Source organism: Melospiza georgiana, chromosome 8, assembly GCF_028018845.1.
Source record: "Melospiza georgiana isolate bMelGeo1 chromosome 8, bMelGeo1.pri, whole genome shotgun sequence".
Taxonomy (NCBI): Eukaryota; Metazoa; Chordata; class Aves; order Passeriformes; family Passerellidae; genus Melospiza; species Melospiza georgiana.
The window spans coordinates 866,321-881,093 of NC_080437.1; the positions used below are offsets into that span (position 1 = coordinate 866,321).

Below are 14,773 nucleotides of genomic sequence, written 5' to 3' on the forward strand. Positions count from 1 at the left end.
GCAGCACTTTCTGTCCCCTGCCGTTCAGCACTGGTTTTGTTTCATAAGGGTGGTTCTGCTCCCACCCTCCTCAGCTGCTTGCTAGGACAGGGACAGGACTTCAAAGGGGTGGCAGGGAGCAGACAATTACACCCCACTGTTACTTCCTCCCCGGGGCCATCTGCAGGGCTGAGGAGGAGGAGGAAATGAGCCTGGTGTCACCCCCTGTGTGTTCAGATAGCAGCAGTGCCCAGGTCCCATCCCTGCCTTCCCTCTCCTTCCCCGGAACCTCTTCCTGTCCCCACATCCACATTCTCTGCAAGCCTCCTGTCTGGCTATCTCAGCTTCACCAGCAGCAACACAGGCCAGAGGAAGCAGCCTGTGCCCGAGGGGATGGGGGAGCAGAAGCATTTCAGTTTTGCTAAGGACTTACAGGGGGTCCAACTGGCCCAGGACGTCCCGGGATTCCTTCAGGTCCAGCTGGTCCAGGGGGCCCTGGTGGGCCAGGGGGCCCCGGGGGCCCTTGGATCCCTGCCTGTCCTTGTTCACCCTGCAGTTTGTAAAACAAGAGTTACAGCAGGCACAGCAAACCCTTCACACCACCACCCCAAGGGCCCAGGCAGCCCAGCCTGACTGAAGCAGAGGAGACAGAAGCAAGTGCCAGGTTTCTGACAGGAGAGGTTTCCAAGAGCCATGAGAGCCCTGCTGAGGACACTGGGCTGCCTGGGAAGCAGGAGCCAGCACCCAAAGGTTTGCAAAGACATCTGAGGTGACCAGCTCAGAGCTCCCTTCTAGAGAGATCTAGTGATGACAGAGCAGCCCAAAGAGACCTTTTTCTTCATTGAGCCAGCCAAGTAAAATTTATGTGTCAAAGACCAACATCTCTTGAGTCTCTGAGGAGGCTTTCCAAAGCACTTGACAGTCACATGTGAAGCAAAGCCTCCTGTGACAACACTGGCACTTCCAGGCAGAGCCACCTCAGCCAGTTTTTTCCCCCATCCTATATTTGTTGGACAACAATCCCTCCGTTTTGCCGAGGACCAAAAGTAGAAATGCCACAAACCCCAAAAAAAATAACACGATCATCATGGCATTCCTGGAGGCCAGCCAAGGCAGCCCATGGACACCAGGCAGAGCCTGTTTCTCTGGGATTTAACAGGGCAGTGCCTGCTGAGCCACCTGCCCCTCTGAGCTCTGCGAGGGGGAGCTGCTGGAGCCAGCTCCTCCCCAGGCCCCCAGCGCCCCTCGGTGCCTGTGGCTCATGCCTCAGCAATGTCATCTGGGGCTGCACGTGGCACCAGGCGGCACGGAGGAGACAGTGGGCTGGAAGCAGCACGTTTGAATACCAGACTGCTGATCTAGAATTGATGAATCCGGCTCCTAGGGCGCTGTGGCACCCGTGCCAAGCTGTTCACTCTCTAGGCTCACCTCCCTAGATAAAACATGAGAGCCTACTGCTAGTGATCCCATTCAAATCTGAAAGACTTCCCTTGGTGGGTCCATGGGAAGCTAGAACCCAAACATGGCTGTTTCTCAGTTAAAAATCAGTGGGTGTGCAGTCGGGTCTCTGCTGCATTTATCCTCTCTCCAGCCTTACACACTGGAGGAAAATGCACGAAATCTGTCCCCTGCGTTCCTACCAAATGCGCTGTTTATCCTGGCTGCCTTCAGTGAAACATGCAGATACAGGGATGTTTGCTTTATTTAGAATGATAAATGAAAGTAATAAGCTGCAAATTTCATCCTTTCTGCCATCAGCTCTATTTAAAAGAAAATTTCCAGCGCGTGGGCCAGGCTCACGAGAAGCTGGGTCATGTGTGGAGCAACAGCCCTTTCCTTTGCTGTGCCTCACTGCCCAACCCTCAGCCCACGCTGGGAAGCCTGCAGGGCCAGGCAGGAGGGGTGCCCCTGCTTCTCCCCACTTTCAAAGGGGATCTTCATTCATCCCGTGGCCCTTGCAAGGGAATGCAGGTTCTTTCCTAAGCTTCCTTATCCTCCACACTCAGTGCCGTTCAACTGTAAATGGTCTCATAGCTTTTAAATATGGAAGGTAATTTGGATCTAATGAAGATGCTGGGAGGACACTGGAATGTATTTCTAGATTTCCTCTTGCCTTGCCCTCCCATTCCACCTTCAAAGACTTCCCTCCCACTGCATCTTATATCACCCCCAGCATGGGTGCACCATGGGAAGGCAAAGGGGGCTTTGCCCATCTCACTTTGGCTCTCTCTCTATTCCCACCTCAGCTACTCTCTGCCAGCCCAGTCCATGCTCCAAATTTAGGGCACTAAAGTGCAGCATGGCTCTGGAACAGAGGGCTGGTCGGAGAGACGGCAGAGCAGGAGCCCTGCCCCAGCACAGGGAGCGGCTGCACGGAGCTCACTCACCCCAAGGCCCGTTTTCATCACCCTCACTCTGCTGTCCTGGGCACTGCAGGCTTTGTTTAGGCAAGTGCCCGTCCTTGCAGATCCCTAAACACACCAAGCGTTATCACCACATCATTATAGCCTCATTAATGTGTTCAGCACAAAAGGACCCCCACAGAGCTAAACGGACAGTAAGTGGGAGATCAGGTGTCATTTTCCTCAGTTGTCATTCTATATTTTTAGCTGTCGACTGGAACTATTTTTCAGTTCTTTTAAACACCAGCCTGCACCCCAGCAACACAATGCTTGCTCAGCCTCCTCACAGAGGAGCCCACTCACTCAGGCCCACGCTCAGCTAAGCCTTGGGCAAAGCACTCCTGCCGATGTGCTCAGAGCTAGCAGCAGGATTTTCCTCTCTAACATCCATTCTGCAGCCTCACTGTTTTCCTTACTACTCACAGGCTGGGCTCCTGGAATTGCCTGGTGCTGGCAGATCTGCAGGAGCAGACCCCACCCTGTTGCTTTTAGAGAATGAATACAGCAAAGGCAAAACGGATCATGGCAAAAACTCCGGTGAAGTTTTCCTCTGAGGACAGAGGGAATTTGCAGCCCTGGCTGACGACAGGATGCAGGGCAGCTATTCAAGTTTCCCACTTCATCCTGGAGAGGAACTTCAGCTTTCAAAGCCTTCCCAAGAGGTCAGTCCTTGGCCTGGCTCTCCAGACTGTCACTTTGAAGGGCAAACAGCGCAATCCGTGGGGCTCTGTGTGGTGTGAGTGCTGAATCGATAGAAACCGAGCTGAAACCACGGCCTCACGTGCTCAGGATCCATCCAGAGCTGGACAAGGACCAGGCACCTCATGGTAAAGCCTCTTGCATCCTGCAGTAGTTCCCTGCTGGCATCCGACTGTCTAGACAGGCAGCAGGGTGACAAAACCCAGGCACTCAATAAAGAGTGCCCAGCACACTTCAGCGGGGTAACTGCAGCAGTTTGTCCACGCGGGAAAGCTAATCCCAGCTGATGGAATGAGGGAGCATAAAGTGGGCTCATTAAAAGCCACATGAACTCTGACTATGGACACTCTTATTCACTATTCATATGTCCGTAATTCACTTTATGAATTCATTCCCAAAATAAACTAAACATGAATTATGGCCCTGGAAACCAAAATAAATGTGTTTACGCAAAGATTTAATGCAATTTAATGAAACCATTCTAAGAGCTTATTTAAACACATTTCCCCAAGTGCCTCAGACTAGACTAGCCCTTAGAAGAAGCGTTTGCCTATTCATTCATCTCAGTTAAATTTCACAGACATTAGATGAATTTCAGCAAGAGGCTTCCAACCTCTTCTGGAGATTGAATATGCAGGAACTGACTCCTTAAGGGAGGAGGCTGCTTGTCGACAGCCCCAAGAAAAGCTTCATGGCCCATTTCTTTTAGTCCAAAAATCTGCCTTCACCGCATTTCTTTTTAGCAACATTATCACATCAAAGGTTTCCTCCGCTTTCAAGGAAGTCCCTCAGCTCTGCCTGAAACTCTTGGAAAGCCCTCTGCAGGGGAAGAAAGACAGGTAGCAAGCTGATGAATTGCAAGCGCTGGGATAAGCTCAGAAACAGGCAACAAGGAGGAGAAGTCTACCTGGAAAGTGCGTCTCTTTATGACCGGAGGTGGAGCCAGCCGCACTGAATTGAGGAGAGGCAGCAGCTGAAGAAGATCAAACCAGAAGGTCACAGGGCAAAGGAGGCCATGAGGGCATGGAGAGTCACAGAGCAGCCAGGACAGAGACCAGAGAAGGGGGGAACAGAGAGACTGCCGTGAAAATGAAGCCTGGCAGGAGAGCGGCGTGGGGCGGGTACCTGCTGGCACACCTCTGAGCTCCTGGTGCTGCTCACAGGGGCACAGCCTGGCAGCTCTGGGGTGCCCACTCAATACCATCCCACTGCACAGAGCTCTCACAGCTCCCTCTGCCTGGAAACAGCCAGGGGATCTCTGACTCAGCTCTGCTGATCTCCTTGGGAAGTGCTCACTGCAAGGCATCCCTCGCTGGCTCTGCTGGGGCGTCCAGCAACGGGACTGTTTCTCTTAACTTATCATCATCATCAGCAGAGTTGGGGCATCTATCAGAATTACAATTTTCTCCAGGTTTTCCAAGTGCAGTTTTCCAGCTCTCTTACAGGAAACCCAGTGTATCTCCGGGTATCACCCTTCCTCCAGGTGTGGAAGGGAGCAGAGAAAGGCTGGCTGGGGTCAGCACAGAAGTCCTGGCTTGGTTCACTTAACTTGGCACACACAACCACCATGGCCAAGGGACAGGACCAGGCCTGGGAGCTGGACACCTAAGTAGGGCATTGCCCTGGCAGCCTGTGCTTTGTTTTTCCTTGCTCAACAGTATCATCACCTTCTGACTGCTTATAGCCAGGAATGCTGCCTCAGGGCACAAAGCTGACCCGGACACACAGAAATCAAATGCACTAAAGCTCAGGAGCATTTGTTCATCCTCTTGCTGTATCCAGTTTCCACTTGCATGCACGCTGCTGTCACCCTGGCACCCACCAGTCGGCTCCAGGCCCAGGAATGCTGCCCTGGCCTGATCCACTTTCCTGTTCCTATCAGTTTTCCATTGAAGCTGCTCTTGATTTACATAGGGAGAGGTGAGAGAGCCTTTCTGTGCTTGGGCACAAAAACATGCCCGTGTGTGACATTTCCCCACGTGAGCTGTGCACTCAGACCCCAGAGGTGTGCCCACAGGTGTCCCACCACAGAAACCATACACTTCCAAGGAGCACATTTATTCCCTTTAGACATTGTACTTCATGTGTGCAGTTAAAGCAAGGATCCAGTCCTGATGCAAAGAGAAGCAGTAACCCAATTTTGCAGCATCATGATTAGGTGGTTGTGCTCAAATGCACTGATCCAGACAGCCACAAGCTCTCACTCCAAAAGCAGTGCTGCTGGAAATTCAGCAGGGCTCATTTTACCCAAAGGCAAACCTCCCCTTTCTAAAAGACAGTGCAGGAGGCCCCTTAGCTCAGGAGAGCCAGCTAAGCAGGCTTTGCCTGGCTGCTTAAGTGCTGAAGGGTATCTGAAATATCATACAGCTTACAGGGGAGCTGAGGGAGGATGCTGGAAAGGATAAGGAGGAAAATGGAGAGAACCAGTCCTGAAAACAGGCAAGACAAGACCCTGCAATGGATTCAGGTGAGAAGAAACCTGAAGGCACTTCCACCTAGCTCCTGCCCTGCCCCCTCTGTGTTCCAATGGGAAGTTTTTTCAGAAGGCAGCGTGCAATATTGGATCTGTAACCTCGAGCATCAGAACTGGATCCCCTGAGAGTGCTACCCACAAACCTTCAGCGTAAGGATCTGGTTAGAGCGCAGGGCTGCGAGTGTGGTACTTAGGTACTCCTGGGGACAGGGAACACACACCAGACAAACAGGGTCAGTCAGAGACACAAACAGCATTTCTGAGAGCCAGACAGCATGGCTTTCATGGTTTCCCTGAGTGGCACTGGCAGCAGCCTGAGGGGCCCTCTCACCCTGAATGGGCAGCACCCATGCATGGGCTCATCCCTCATAGCAGTGCAGGCCACACAGACTCATGCAGGCAAAAAAATAGGAATCTACAAGAGCCAAGGCACATATCCTAACCTTGTATTTCCTTCCTAAGAAAACAAATATGAAACCAAACTGAAACAACATCCCTGGTTTGTCAGGATGCTGGTTTTCGTTTCCTCACCCAGAACATCTGACAAAGAGCCTTATCAAACAGAAAAGCAAGAATTAATTGCAGTTCTGTCAGCAGTGTCGCATTTTTGCAACAAGGCCCATCCTCATTTTCATTCAGGGAGGAAGAAAGAGAACTGCACCTTCTGCTGGCTGGTCTGTGCCTCTGGCTCCATGAACTTGCGGGTCAGGACAGCCTGTCCTTGGGTTGATCTGAGGACAGTCACCCTTCCCGTGAGCGTGTCTCAGCCATGAACAACTCATGGGCTTTTTATCCTGCTGGGCTTGGGGCCTCATGAGACCACGAGAGGCAAGGGAACGCTGCCAGGATATGAGGCTTTGCACCACCCTTTTCCTGCAGCTCACCAGCCACCCTACAACCCTGACCCACCAAACCAGCAGTGCCTCTGCCCCCAGGCTATTCACACCAGCTCCCTTCCCAGTGCTGCTCTGGGTCCTGCCACTGCTCTTCACCTTGAGCACTGGGACACTCAGAGCCACGGGCTGTAACAGGAACTCGGGACACTGCTGGGTGACCAGTGTCGTTGGCTTGTTTTTAACATAACAATCGAGTGAGCTGCTCGCTAAATAAACACAGCTGAGCGGCTGTTACTGCACGGACTGGCACCTCCCCGCAGCCCCTGGTCCCTTGCTGCCAGCCCAGCTCTCTCTGCAGTGCCTCTGCTGCTCCAACCCTGCTCCCTCCGGGCCAGGGCCCAGAGCCCAGCTGATTATCCACAGGCCCATCAAAAATAAACAGAAAGCTCTTAAGCTTGTCTCCCTGTACACCCAGATTACAAATTCCAGCCACTTCATATGATGTCGTTCCAATGCATTTCCAGTGGATTTTCAGCACTCTGGTTGTTTTTAGAACTGGTTAAATCCCCTCCAGCCCCATGATGTTCTCTCTCCACTCTTGGCTGCAGCACTTGCTGGCCAGGCCAAGATGAAGGAGCAGGTGGGGCAACATCCTGGCTTTCATTAAACAGTTGCTGCCATCAACCCTCCCACTCAGGCAGATTTTCCACCAGCATGGGGACCAGCATGGGGACCAGCTCACTGGGGAGCTGACAGAGCACCATGGCCAGGGTCACCCTCAGGCAGGGAGCGTTCTCCTTGTCTCTGTGCAGGGATGACACCAGCAGAGGGAGAAGAAAAAGGGAGGAATGATGATGGAGTTTTCCCCAGGTCTTCAAGGAAGACAGCATGGAGCCAGTGCAGCAGCTCAAGGCGTGAGTGGGTGACCTCTGCTCCTCCAGAACCCCCAGGTTTCACTGGGCTTTGGGCTGAGGACGTGGATCCTCCCCTCTCCAGCACAGAGCACAGAGCACGGGAGGGTCTCCAGGAAGCAGAACTGACAGCAGCTCTCCAGGGGTCAGCTCTGGTGGGCAGGAACACAGACCGGGGAGCCAACATCCCTCCTGGAAAACCTTATCTGCTGCTTTTCTGCGAAACGAAACGCATCCATCAGCCCAGCACTGCCCCGGGGGCCGGATGACGCATCTTGTTAATGGAACGATCCCTACCTCCGACAAAAAGCCACTCAGACCAAGGAGGATTAACATGCAGGAAGGCACGGGACAGAGGATAATAACGCTAATGACTTACCCTGTGCGGGTACTCTGCACACTGACCCTGCGAAAGAAGGGGATTAAAAAGGAAAGAGTTGAAACCACAAACAGAGGCGACCAAAATAGGCACGCGGGGTCAGAGCCAGACGGTGCAAATCATTGTGACTCTATCACACTCAGTGCAGCCATGCCAATTTGCACCCGATAAGCACCCTGCCTCCCGTCCCATCCCCTGAGCCCTCTGCTCTTGGTACTCCTCACTCACAGTCACATCGAGCAGCACCAAGTCCCTTCCTCACTTTTAACTAGGCCCTCATTGAAATTACCTTCTCTCCTTTTTGTCCTGGGGGTCCCTGGAAGAGAAAAGGGATCAAAAAAGGCTTCAGTAAATGAAGGAGTTCAGAGAATGCAAGGGGAGAGGGATTCAGGGGAGAGATACTTACAGGCTGTCCCCTGGGACCTGCAGCACCCTTTAAAGAAACACAGAATTTAACAGGGCATGATTTGCCATTTACAGTGACAAAAAGACAGAGTGTGGAGTAGGTGAAAAACTGAGCTTTCAAAAACAATTGTGAAGAAAATTCCCAAGAGAGATTCGGGTTCGCTTTGTTACTCTGGAGGAGTGAAAAATGCACACATGCTCCGGCTGCGCCACAGGGGGGGGAAATTAAAAGGAGAGGGGGAAAAATCATGGGGAAAACACACCCTTATTGTTCCCAGGACCTCAGCTGACAGCATCTCCTCAGCCACGCTCTGCGATGGAACCAGAGGCAGCCAGGACTGAAGCCTGAGCTGGGATTGTGCAACAGGGGAGTGAGGAGGGGGATCTCCAACATGTGCTTGCCAGAGGGCTACAGTGACACGCGGGCTCAAAAAGCAGAATTACAGAATGAGCTGAAGAAAACATTCAACACTTCAGCGAGCGAAGGTGACTACAGGGCCTCCCTCTTGACACACTCGTATTTGGGATTTCATTATCAGAGATGTCAAGAGGAACAAGACAGCATTTGGGCTTCCATAAAGCGCAGTCTGAGTTTATCATTTTCCACCAAAAGCATTTTAGTATGATGCACATATGAAACAGAGCTTCAAGAGGGTGTGTGGTGGGGGAACCACACTTAATACAAAAAACATGCTTTTTTTGGTTGTTGTTAGATAAGTTGAAAGCTGCCAGATGGGTTTTCAGAAATCTTTCCATCAACTTTTACTTGTCCTATGAGGCCAACCACAAAAAATGTCAGCTCCCAGAATATATTTAAAGAACATAATTGCTAAGTGCAAGGAAAACACATCCCAAGCCTAACTAGAGAGTTGCTGTTGTGACATGACGAATGTGCTAGCCATAATGCAAAAATTACAGACATGCATCCCAGCCCTGCTATTATGAAGTTACAGAATTAGGGATGCAGCCAGTGCATCAGCTGAGGTAAGATTGCTACCCTGCCCCTGAGCTTGTTTCCAGCTGAGGCACAACATCATTGCAAACCAACCCATCACCCACACACAAACAGATGCATTTTTACCATCTCTCCCTTCTGTCCAGGATGCCCCTGCAAAAGAGAGGAAACACACGTCAGCTTTGGCCTCTGCAGACTCTAGGTGATGTTGATTTAACAGCTTCTGCTGAGGGAAGTGTGTGTCCCCAGAGCAGAACAAGAAAGGGGCTGCCACATCGAGGAGTGTGGTGGGGAGCCTGGCTGCATGGCTGCTGCATGGAGCTATGGGTTTCATGCCCACTGGGTTCATGGAGAAGGAGCTCATTTGTGCCCACCTCTGAAGGATGGGAATAACTTGGGTTTCTACTGCAAATCTCTAAGGACAGCATGGAGGTCTCACAGAGGTCTTCAGGATCCTTCCCTCCTCTACTGCAGCTTTTTGGTACAGCAGCTGTTGGCTGAGGCAGAGGGCTGATACCTCAGGGACCTGCTCTGCCTGATTCTGGTGGGAGTGCTTGCTAAGGCTTTCCCCACAGCAGCCACACTGCTGCACCCATGAACTCCCAGTTTGCAGATTTACCTAGAAAGGAACAGGCCATACTCTGCCTTCCTTCATCTCCCGACTCCTGCATCTCCCCCAAGGCATCTGTGGCATCCTGCTGCCTGCCAACCTCCTCGTTTTGTTTTAATCCCTGCATGTGCATGGCATTGCAAAACAATCCCCTTCAAACACAGGGTGTAACACCCAGGTTCCAGCCCAGGGGGACCAGCAGGAGGCAGGGCAGAAGCCTGCAGAGTTCTCTGCTTACCGGTTTGCCATCCAAGCCAATAGGGCCCTGAAATAAAAGAGGAAAAATGATGAGAAATGCTTTCCCCAGCATCTTGTACATCATGTCCATGTGCCCCAGGAAGCACTGTGTGCCACAGGACTGCGTGGGCTGGGGTGATGTGAGGTCCCTGGCCCACTGAAAACCAGCCCAGATTTCAAACTGCTTCAGCAGGGACCTGCAATGCTGGACACAGGAACAGAAACAAGGAGGGATTCACAGGCAATCTGCAAAAATAAATCTCAGAACTTAAAATTTTACAGTGTTGGGTAAACCAGTTGAACATCGGCAGTTTTCTCAGGACTTTGATTGAAAAGGGCACCCGCCTTTGGGGGAAGAGGAATTTTTGCAAGTGACAGAATAATAAAAGTGTCTCAGGGAAGAGGTGACACACAGCTCAGCCCATGCTGAAGGTACTGTTTGATGAGAAACAGGCTCCACAGGGGTTGTTTTCCTTGTTTGGGATAGGGGTGTTTCTTAGGATGATTTTCTTTTACTCAACAGATCTGGCTTTAACTTTGTTATTTTAACACTTGGGGATTTTTTAAAATTAATTTCCTTTCAGAGTTGTGTGGTTTGGTTTAGTAGGGGTTTTTGTATTTTTTTTTTTTCTCCCTAAGTATTGTTTAAAAGAAGAAAAAAAAAAAAGTAGCAGAAAAACAAATGAAGAAAAAACTGCTTTTTCCAGTGATATCAGATCAGGTCACTGGTTTCAGGAAGGAATGATGAGCTACAGCAAGCACTTAGGAGGCTTCCTAGTAGTACCACACATCCGTACCTCATAAATTCAGAGCTGCACTTACCGGGAATCCAGGAAAACCTCTTGTTCCAGGCTGTCCCTGGGAAGGATGAAACAGAGACAGCACTTTAGAGGAACTCAAATGAATTTTGATGGATCCTAAGTCCTCTCTACAGAGCCTTTCCTCCAGCCTCTGACCAATTATCCTACGACTCTCTGAAGAGATACCCAACTCCCCTCCAAGGGGAAAGTGTCTTGGGAAGGAGGGGAAATCTCTCATCCCCACTCCAATTTGTACAGGGCCAAGAAAAGGCTGGAGCAGCTCCAGTTTGGATTGCAGGCAGTTTCCTTTAAGTTTCTACATTAATTAAATGGGTGTCCCTAGCCCATATGTTAGGCTTTTGGAGTATATTCCAGAGGCTGAGCTCATTTTATGGCAGTTCTTGCTGCCATAAACCTGAGATGTTTAATGCAGGGTGCTGTTCTGTGCAAGACAAGCCCTGCAGGTCACTGGTGTCTAAATACAACCATCCCTCTCCTCCTCCAGCCCTCATCTTATATCTCAGCTCATTCATTTTGCTCAGAAATAATTCTGGAGGTGATTTTTTCCCTCTTCTGTTTCTTTTATTTTTATTTTTATCCTCTGAGAGCTAAGACAAAAAGGAGAGTTGGGCTGTGTGATGAGAGGAACATGAGCACCACAGCTTTTCCCCCTGCCCTTTCCTGGCTAGCTAGCTGTGGCTACCAGTTTGGGATCAGGTACAGCAAACACTGGCTTGGGATGTGTTTGGCAGCTTCTTCATCCCCTACTTAAAAACACCAATAAAAGAGAAAATGTGCTGGCTGTTAATTTTTCACGGTTCTTCAATTTTTGGGGCTTGTGACATCCCAGGTCACAGCTACTGTAGCTTTGCTGGTATCCCAAGAAAGATACCACTTCATTTCAGGATTTTCCAATCTGTTTAAAAAAGAAAAAGGTCAGGAAGCATATGGTCCCTCTGGCCCAGACTTCAGCAGATCTTGCAGCAGTCTCACGTGGACAGAAGCAGCCGGATGAGGTAAATCCTGTGCCACGCTCGTCAGCTGACCACTGTGGCATCCTGCCTGCCCTGAAAGCTGGGCTGGCATGCCAAAAGGCCCAGCTTCCTTATGTCTTCTCTCATTCTGGGGAAAAAAAATGCTGTCTTCAGCAATTTGAGCTACCATGAGTGGACGGCTGGAGTTTCCCAGGATAGAGCTGGGCATAAACAGGGTCTCTGCCTTAAGCTAGAGTGATCCCATGTGATGCTGAGGGAAGGGAAGGGCAAGGAAGAAATGGGGCTGCTGGGCTGTGAGGCTGAGGTTTGCCACAGTGAAGCAATAACAATCCTTTGGGAGACCTCAGAGTTGCACTGATAGGGAAAACCTTCACCTTCAGGTAACATCTCCTCTGTCTGCAGAGAGACAGACTCATTGAGGGTTTGTCCCTGCAGAGGATGGGCCCAAACAGCCTCTTTGCAGGGTCTGAGGGATGCCCCCAGCACAGAATCCCTCACATCACAGTCAGGAGTTCTGGTTTGCTGTGCAATGCTAGCAGGACCTAATCACATTTGCACCATTTCTTTAGTTCTGCAAAGTTGAACTTGGTCAGCTTTGCTCTTCAAGATACACACAAAACCACCTGGCCCCGTTGGCCAGTGACCAGGAGGGAAGATAGGCTATAAATTAAAGGATCTGTCCACTGCTGGCTTCTGAAAAGGCAAGAAGCGAGAAGATCCTAGCCAGAATTCTGGTTCCCTGTTGGACACCTCCCTGACAAAAAGTGCTAAAAAAAGAATTAGGGAGAAAACCTGGAAATGGTGCAATTTGGCTTCCTCTGCAGACTACAGACTGCTGCTTCTCTCCCCTTGGAGGACAGCAGGATGATTTGCACGGTATCACGCCAAGACAACAGTTCAGCAGCGAGCCATTCCAAGAGACTGTTTTTGTTGGGTGGCTGGTTTTCCCTGTCTCCTTTTTAAAATGTTGACTGTATGAAGTATGTAATCCTGGGAGCTGCCAGATCATGGAGACCGTCTGTTTCTGCCACTGTCGGTGCGCTGTCCCTCTCTGGCCAGGAGCTCAGCAGCTCTGAGCTCCGGCAAAAACTTCAACCTCCAAACAGAAATCTGGAAACTATTTGTCATCCCACATCTTTCCCAGTGGCCCCTTGGCCAGGGTTTCCGTGTTTGTCCTCGGTGCTCAGCCATCCTTCTGACCTATCACCAGCTCCCCAGGAAACGGGATCATCTTCGCAGTAGGCTTTGCAGGGGGAAAGTGTGGAGCTGGGCTGCTCCTGGCACCTCAGGGCTTTGACTGGTGCAGGCAAAACCCCATTTTAGACACCTTTTGCCACCTAATTTGTCTGCTGCTTTAAAGACCCAACGTGTTCTGCACTTTCCCAAACAGCAGCAAAGCAGACAAAATTGTCCTGCAGGCCAAGCACGTGTCCTTCAATAAAACTGTCTGCTCTGCAGGACCTACAAGGACAGGACCTGATGGCTTCTCCCTCTGATCACTATAATTACCCTGTTCAGAACCAGAGCTTGTGAGAAACAGCAAAAACAACAGGGCACTTACCCTCCAAAATCTGCTGTTTGTGCAGCAGGGTGGTCTTGCTCAGAGCTTGGCTTGAGAGACTTGCCAGCCCCTGTTCTTTGCCTGGACACGTGGCCAGGGACCATCTGCCAGGCATAAAACCCTTGGGGAGACCCATTTGGGTCCTGGGCTTTGGTTCTGTCGCTTCCCAAACTGCAGCATCCCCGGCAGGTGGGCCTGGGGACCAGCAAAGCTGGTTTTCATTAGAAACACTTGTCATGGGGCTTTTGGGAAGTTAATTGGAAGGCCAGATGTAGCCAAGTGTTTGCACTGCCTGGGTCCGTCTCACTTGACCTCGCTGTGAAACAAAGGCTGCCAGCAGCCCATCCTCTCTGCAGGTCAAGGACGGTGCTCTTCACAGGTTAATCACAATCGGAAGCGCCCACTGGGAGGGAGAGAATTGAATCTCCAGGTCTTTTTTCATGGAAATCTCCGGTGGAGGCTGTGCAGGGATGGAGTGGAGAGCTCTGGCTGCACCCACACAAAAGCAGAGGCTTGATGGCCGAGCCACAGTGCAAGAAGCATCCAGCATTTAGGGCACACAAACACTCCAACCCTTCACCTGGGTCTTTTTTTATGACCCCGTCCTCGCAAAAAGTTTTGTCTGGCTGACTCGTTGCACCTTGTAGAGACACTTTTACTGGAAGAGGGTGCAAAATCCTGCCTTTTCTCAGCCAGATAAGCAGTGACCATGCTGACAAAGAGCTTCCAAGATTTTGGGTACATGACAAGGATCTCTGAACCACGCTTTGTCTTTGTGAGCCCCCCAGTCACTGGCTTAGCTCTGATCCTGCCCATCAGTAAAATCAGGGGGCTTGGTCCCTGCTGATTAAACCAAAGGCTGAAATCAGCCAGGCAAAGGGCAAATTTTCTCCAAAAGTGATATCAGCCCTGTTACACAAAGGAAATACACTTCTTCCTTTTAAATGCAGGACTCTGGTTTCCTTGCCAAGGGAAGGCTTCCTCATTTGTCCTGGAACATGAGCTATAATTTCATTATATATAGTATATAATAGCAGTATAAAACCAAGGCTGGCTCAGCATGGGAACCACATTATACAGGGTCTTTGCTCCTTCCAGCTGATGCTGAGTCTTAATGCCCCTCCTAAGGCTTTCCCAGTAACTTGCCCACATCCTGCATCAGACAAAAATAGAGAGAAAAGTCACTTACGGGTGGGCCACGGGGCCCGATGATGGACATGCCAGCTTCTCCTGGAGCACCCTGCAGAGAGACAAAGCAGAGGAAAGGGGTGAAAACAGGAGAGGGAAGACAAAGACAACTATATTCCTGTCAAGAATGGGGTTAAATGTGGGTGCCTTAGGTGTGAGATCTTCAGGGCTCATGGGGCAGCTGCTGTTCTGGCCTCCCCCAGCTCCTGCCTGACACTTTGGGAAAAAAGATGTTCTTGAGAGCTGCTCAGATGTGCCAGAAAATGGAAGCTGCACAGCAAGGAGAAGTATAAACACATAAAACACTTTCTGGCAAAACAGATGTTCTGCCCCATTGCAAGTG

The 14,773-nt window shown here is 50.7% G+C and overlaps 1 protein-coding gene across 1 annotated transcript in view; it reads right to left on the reverse strand.

Annotated features, from left to right (window-relative positions):
- The window catches only part of COL13A1 (collagen type XIII alpha 1 chain), an 83,624-nt gene that overhangs the window by 35,093 nt on the left and 33,758 nt on the right, over positions 1 to 14,773 (reverse strand). The window contains exons 7-15 of the mRNA XM_058029146.1: positions 14,432 to 14,482; positions 10,709 to 10,744; positions 9,888 to 9,914; positions 9,166 to 9,192; positions 8,086 to 8,112; positions 7,969 to 7,995; positions 7,680 to 7,706; positions 3,988 to 4,053; positions 413 to 529 (exon numbers count right to left, since the gene is read on the reverse strand). Of these exons, the coding sequence (XP_057885129.1) occupies positions 413 to 529; positions 3,988 to 4,053; positions 7,680 to 7,706; positions 7,969 to 7,995; positions 8,086 to 8,112; positions 9,166 to 9,192; positions 9,888 to 9,914; positions 10,709 to 10,744; positions 14,432 to 14,482 (405 nt within the window). The remainder of the gene's footprint in view (positions 1 to 412; positions 530 to 3,987; positions 4,054 to 7,679; positions 7,707 to 7,968; positions 7,996 to 8,085; positions 8,113 to 9,165; positions 9,193 to 9,887; positions 9,915 to 10,708; positions 10,745 to 14,431; positions 14,483 to 14,773) is intronic.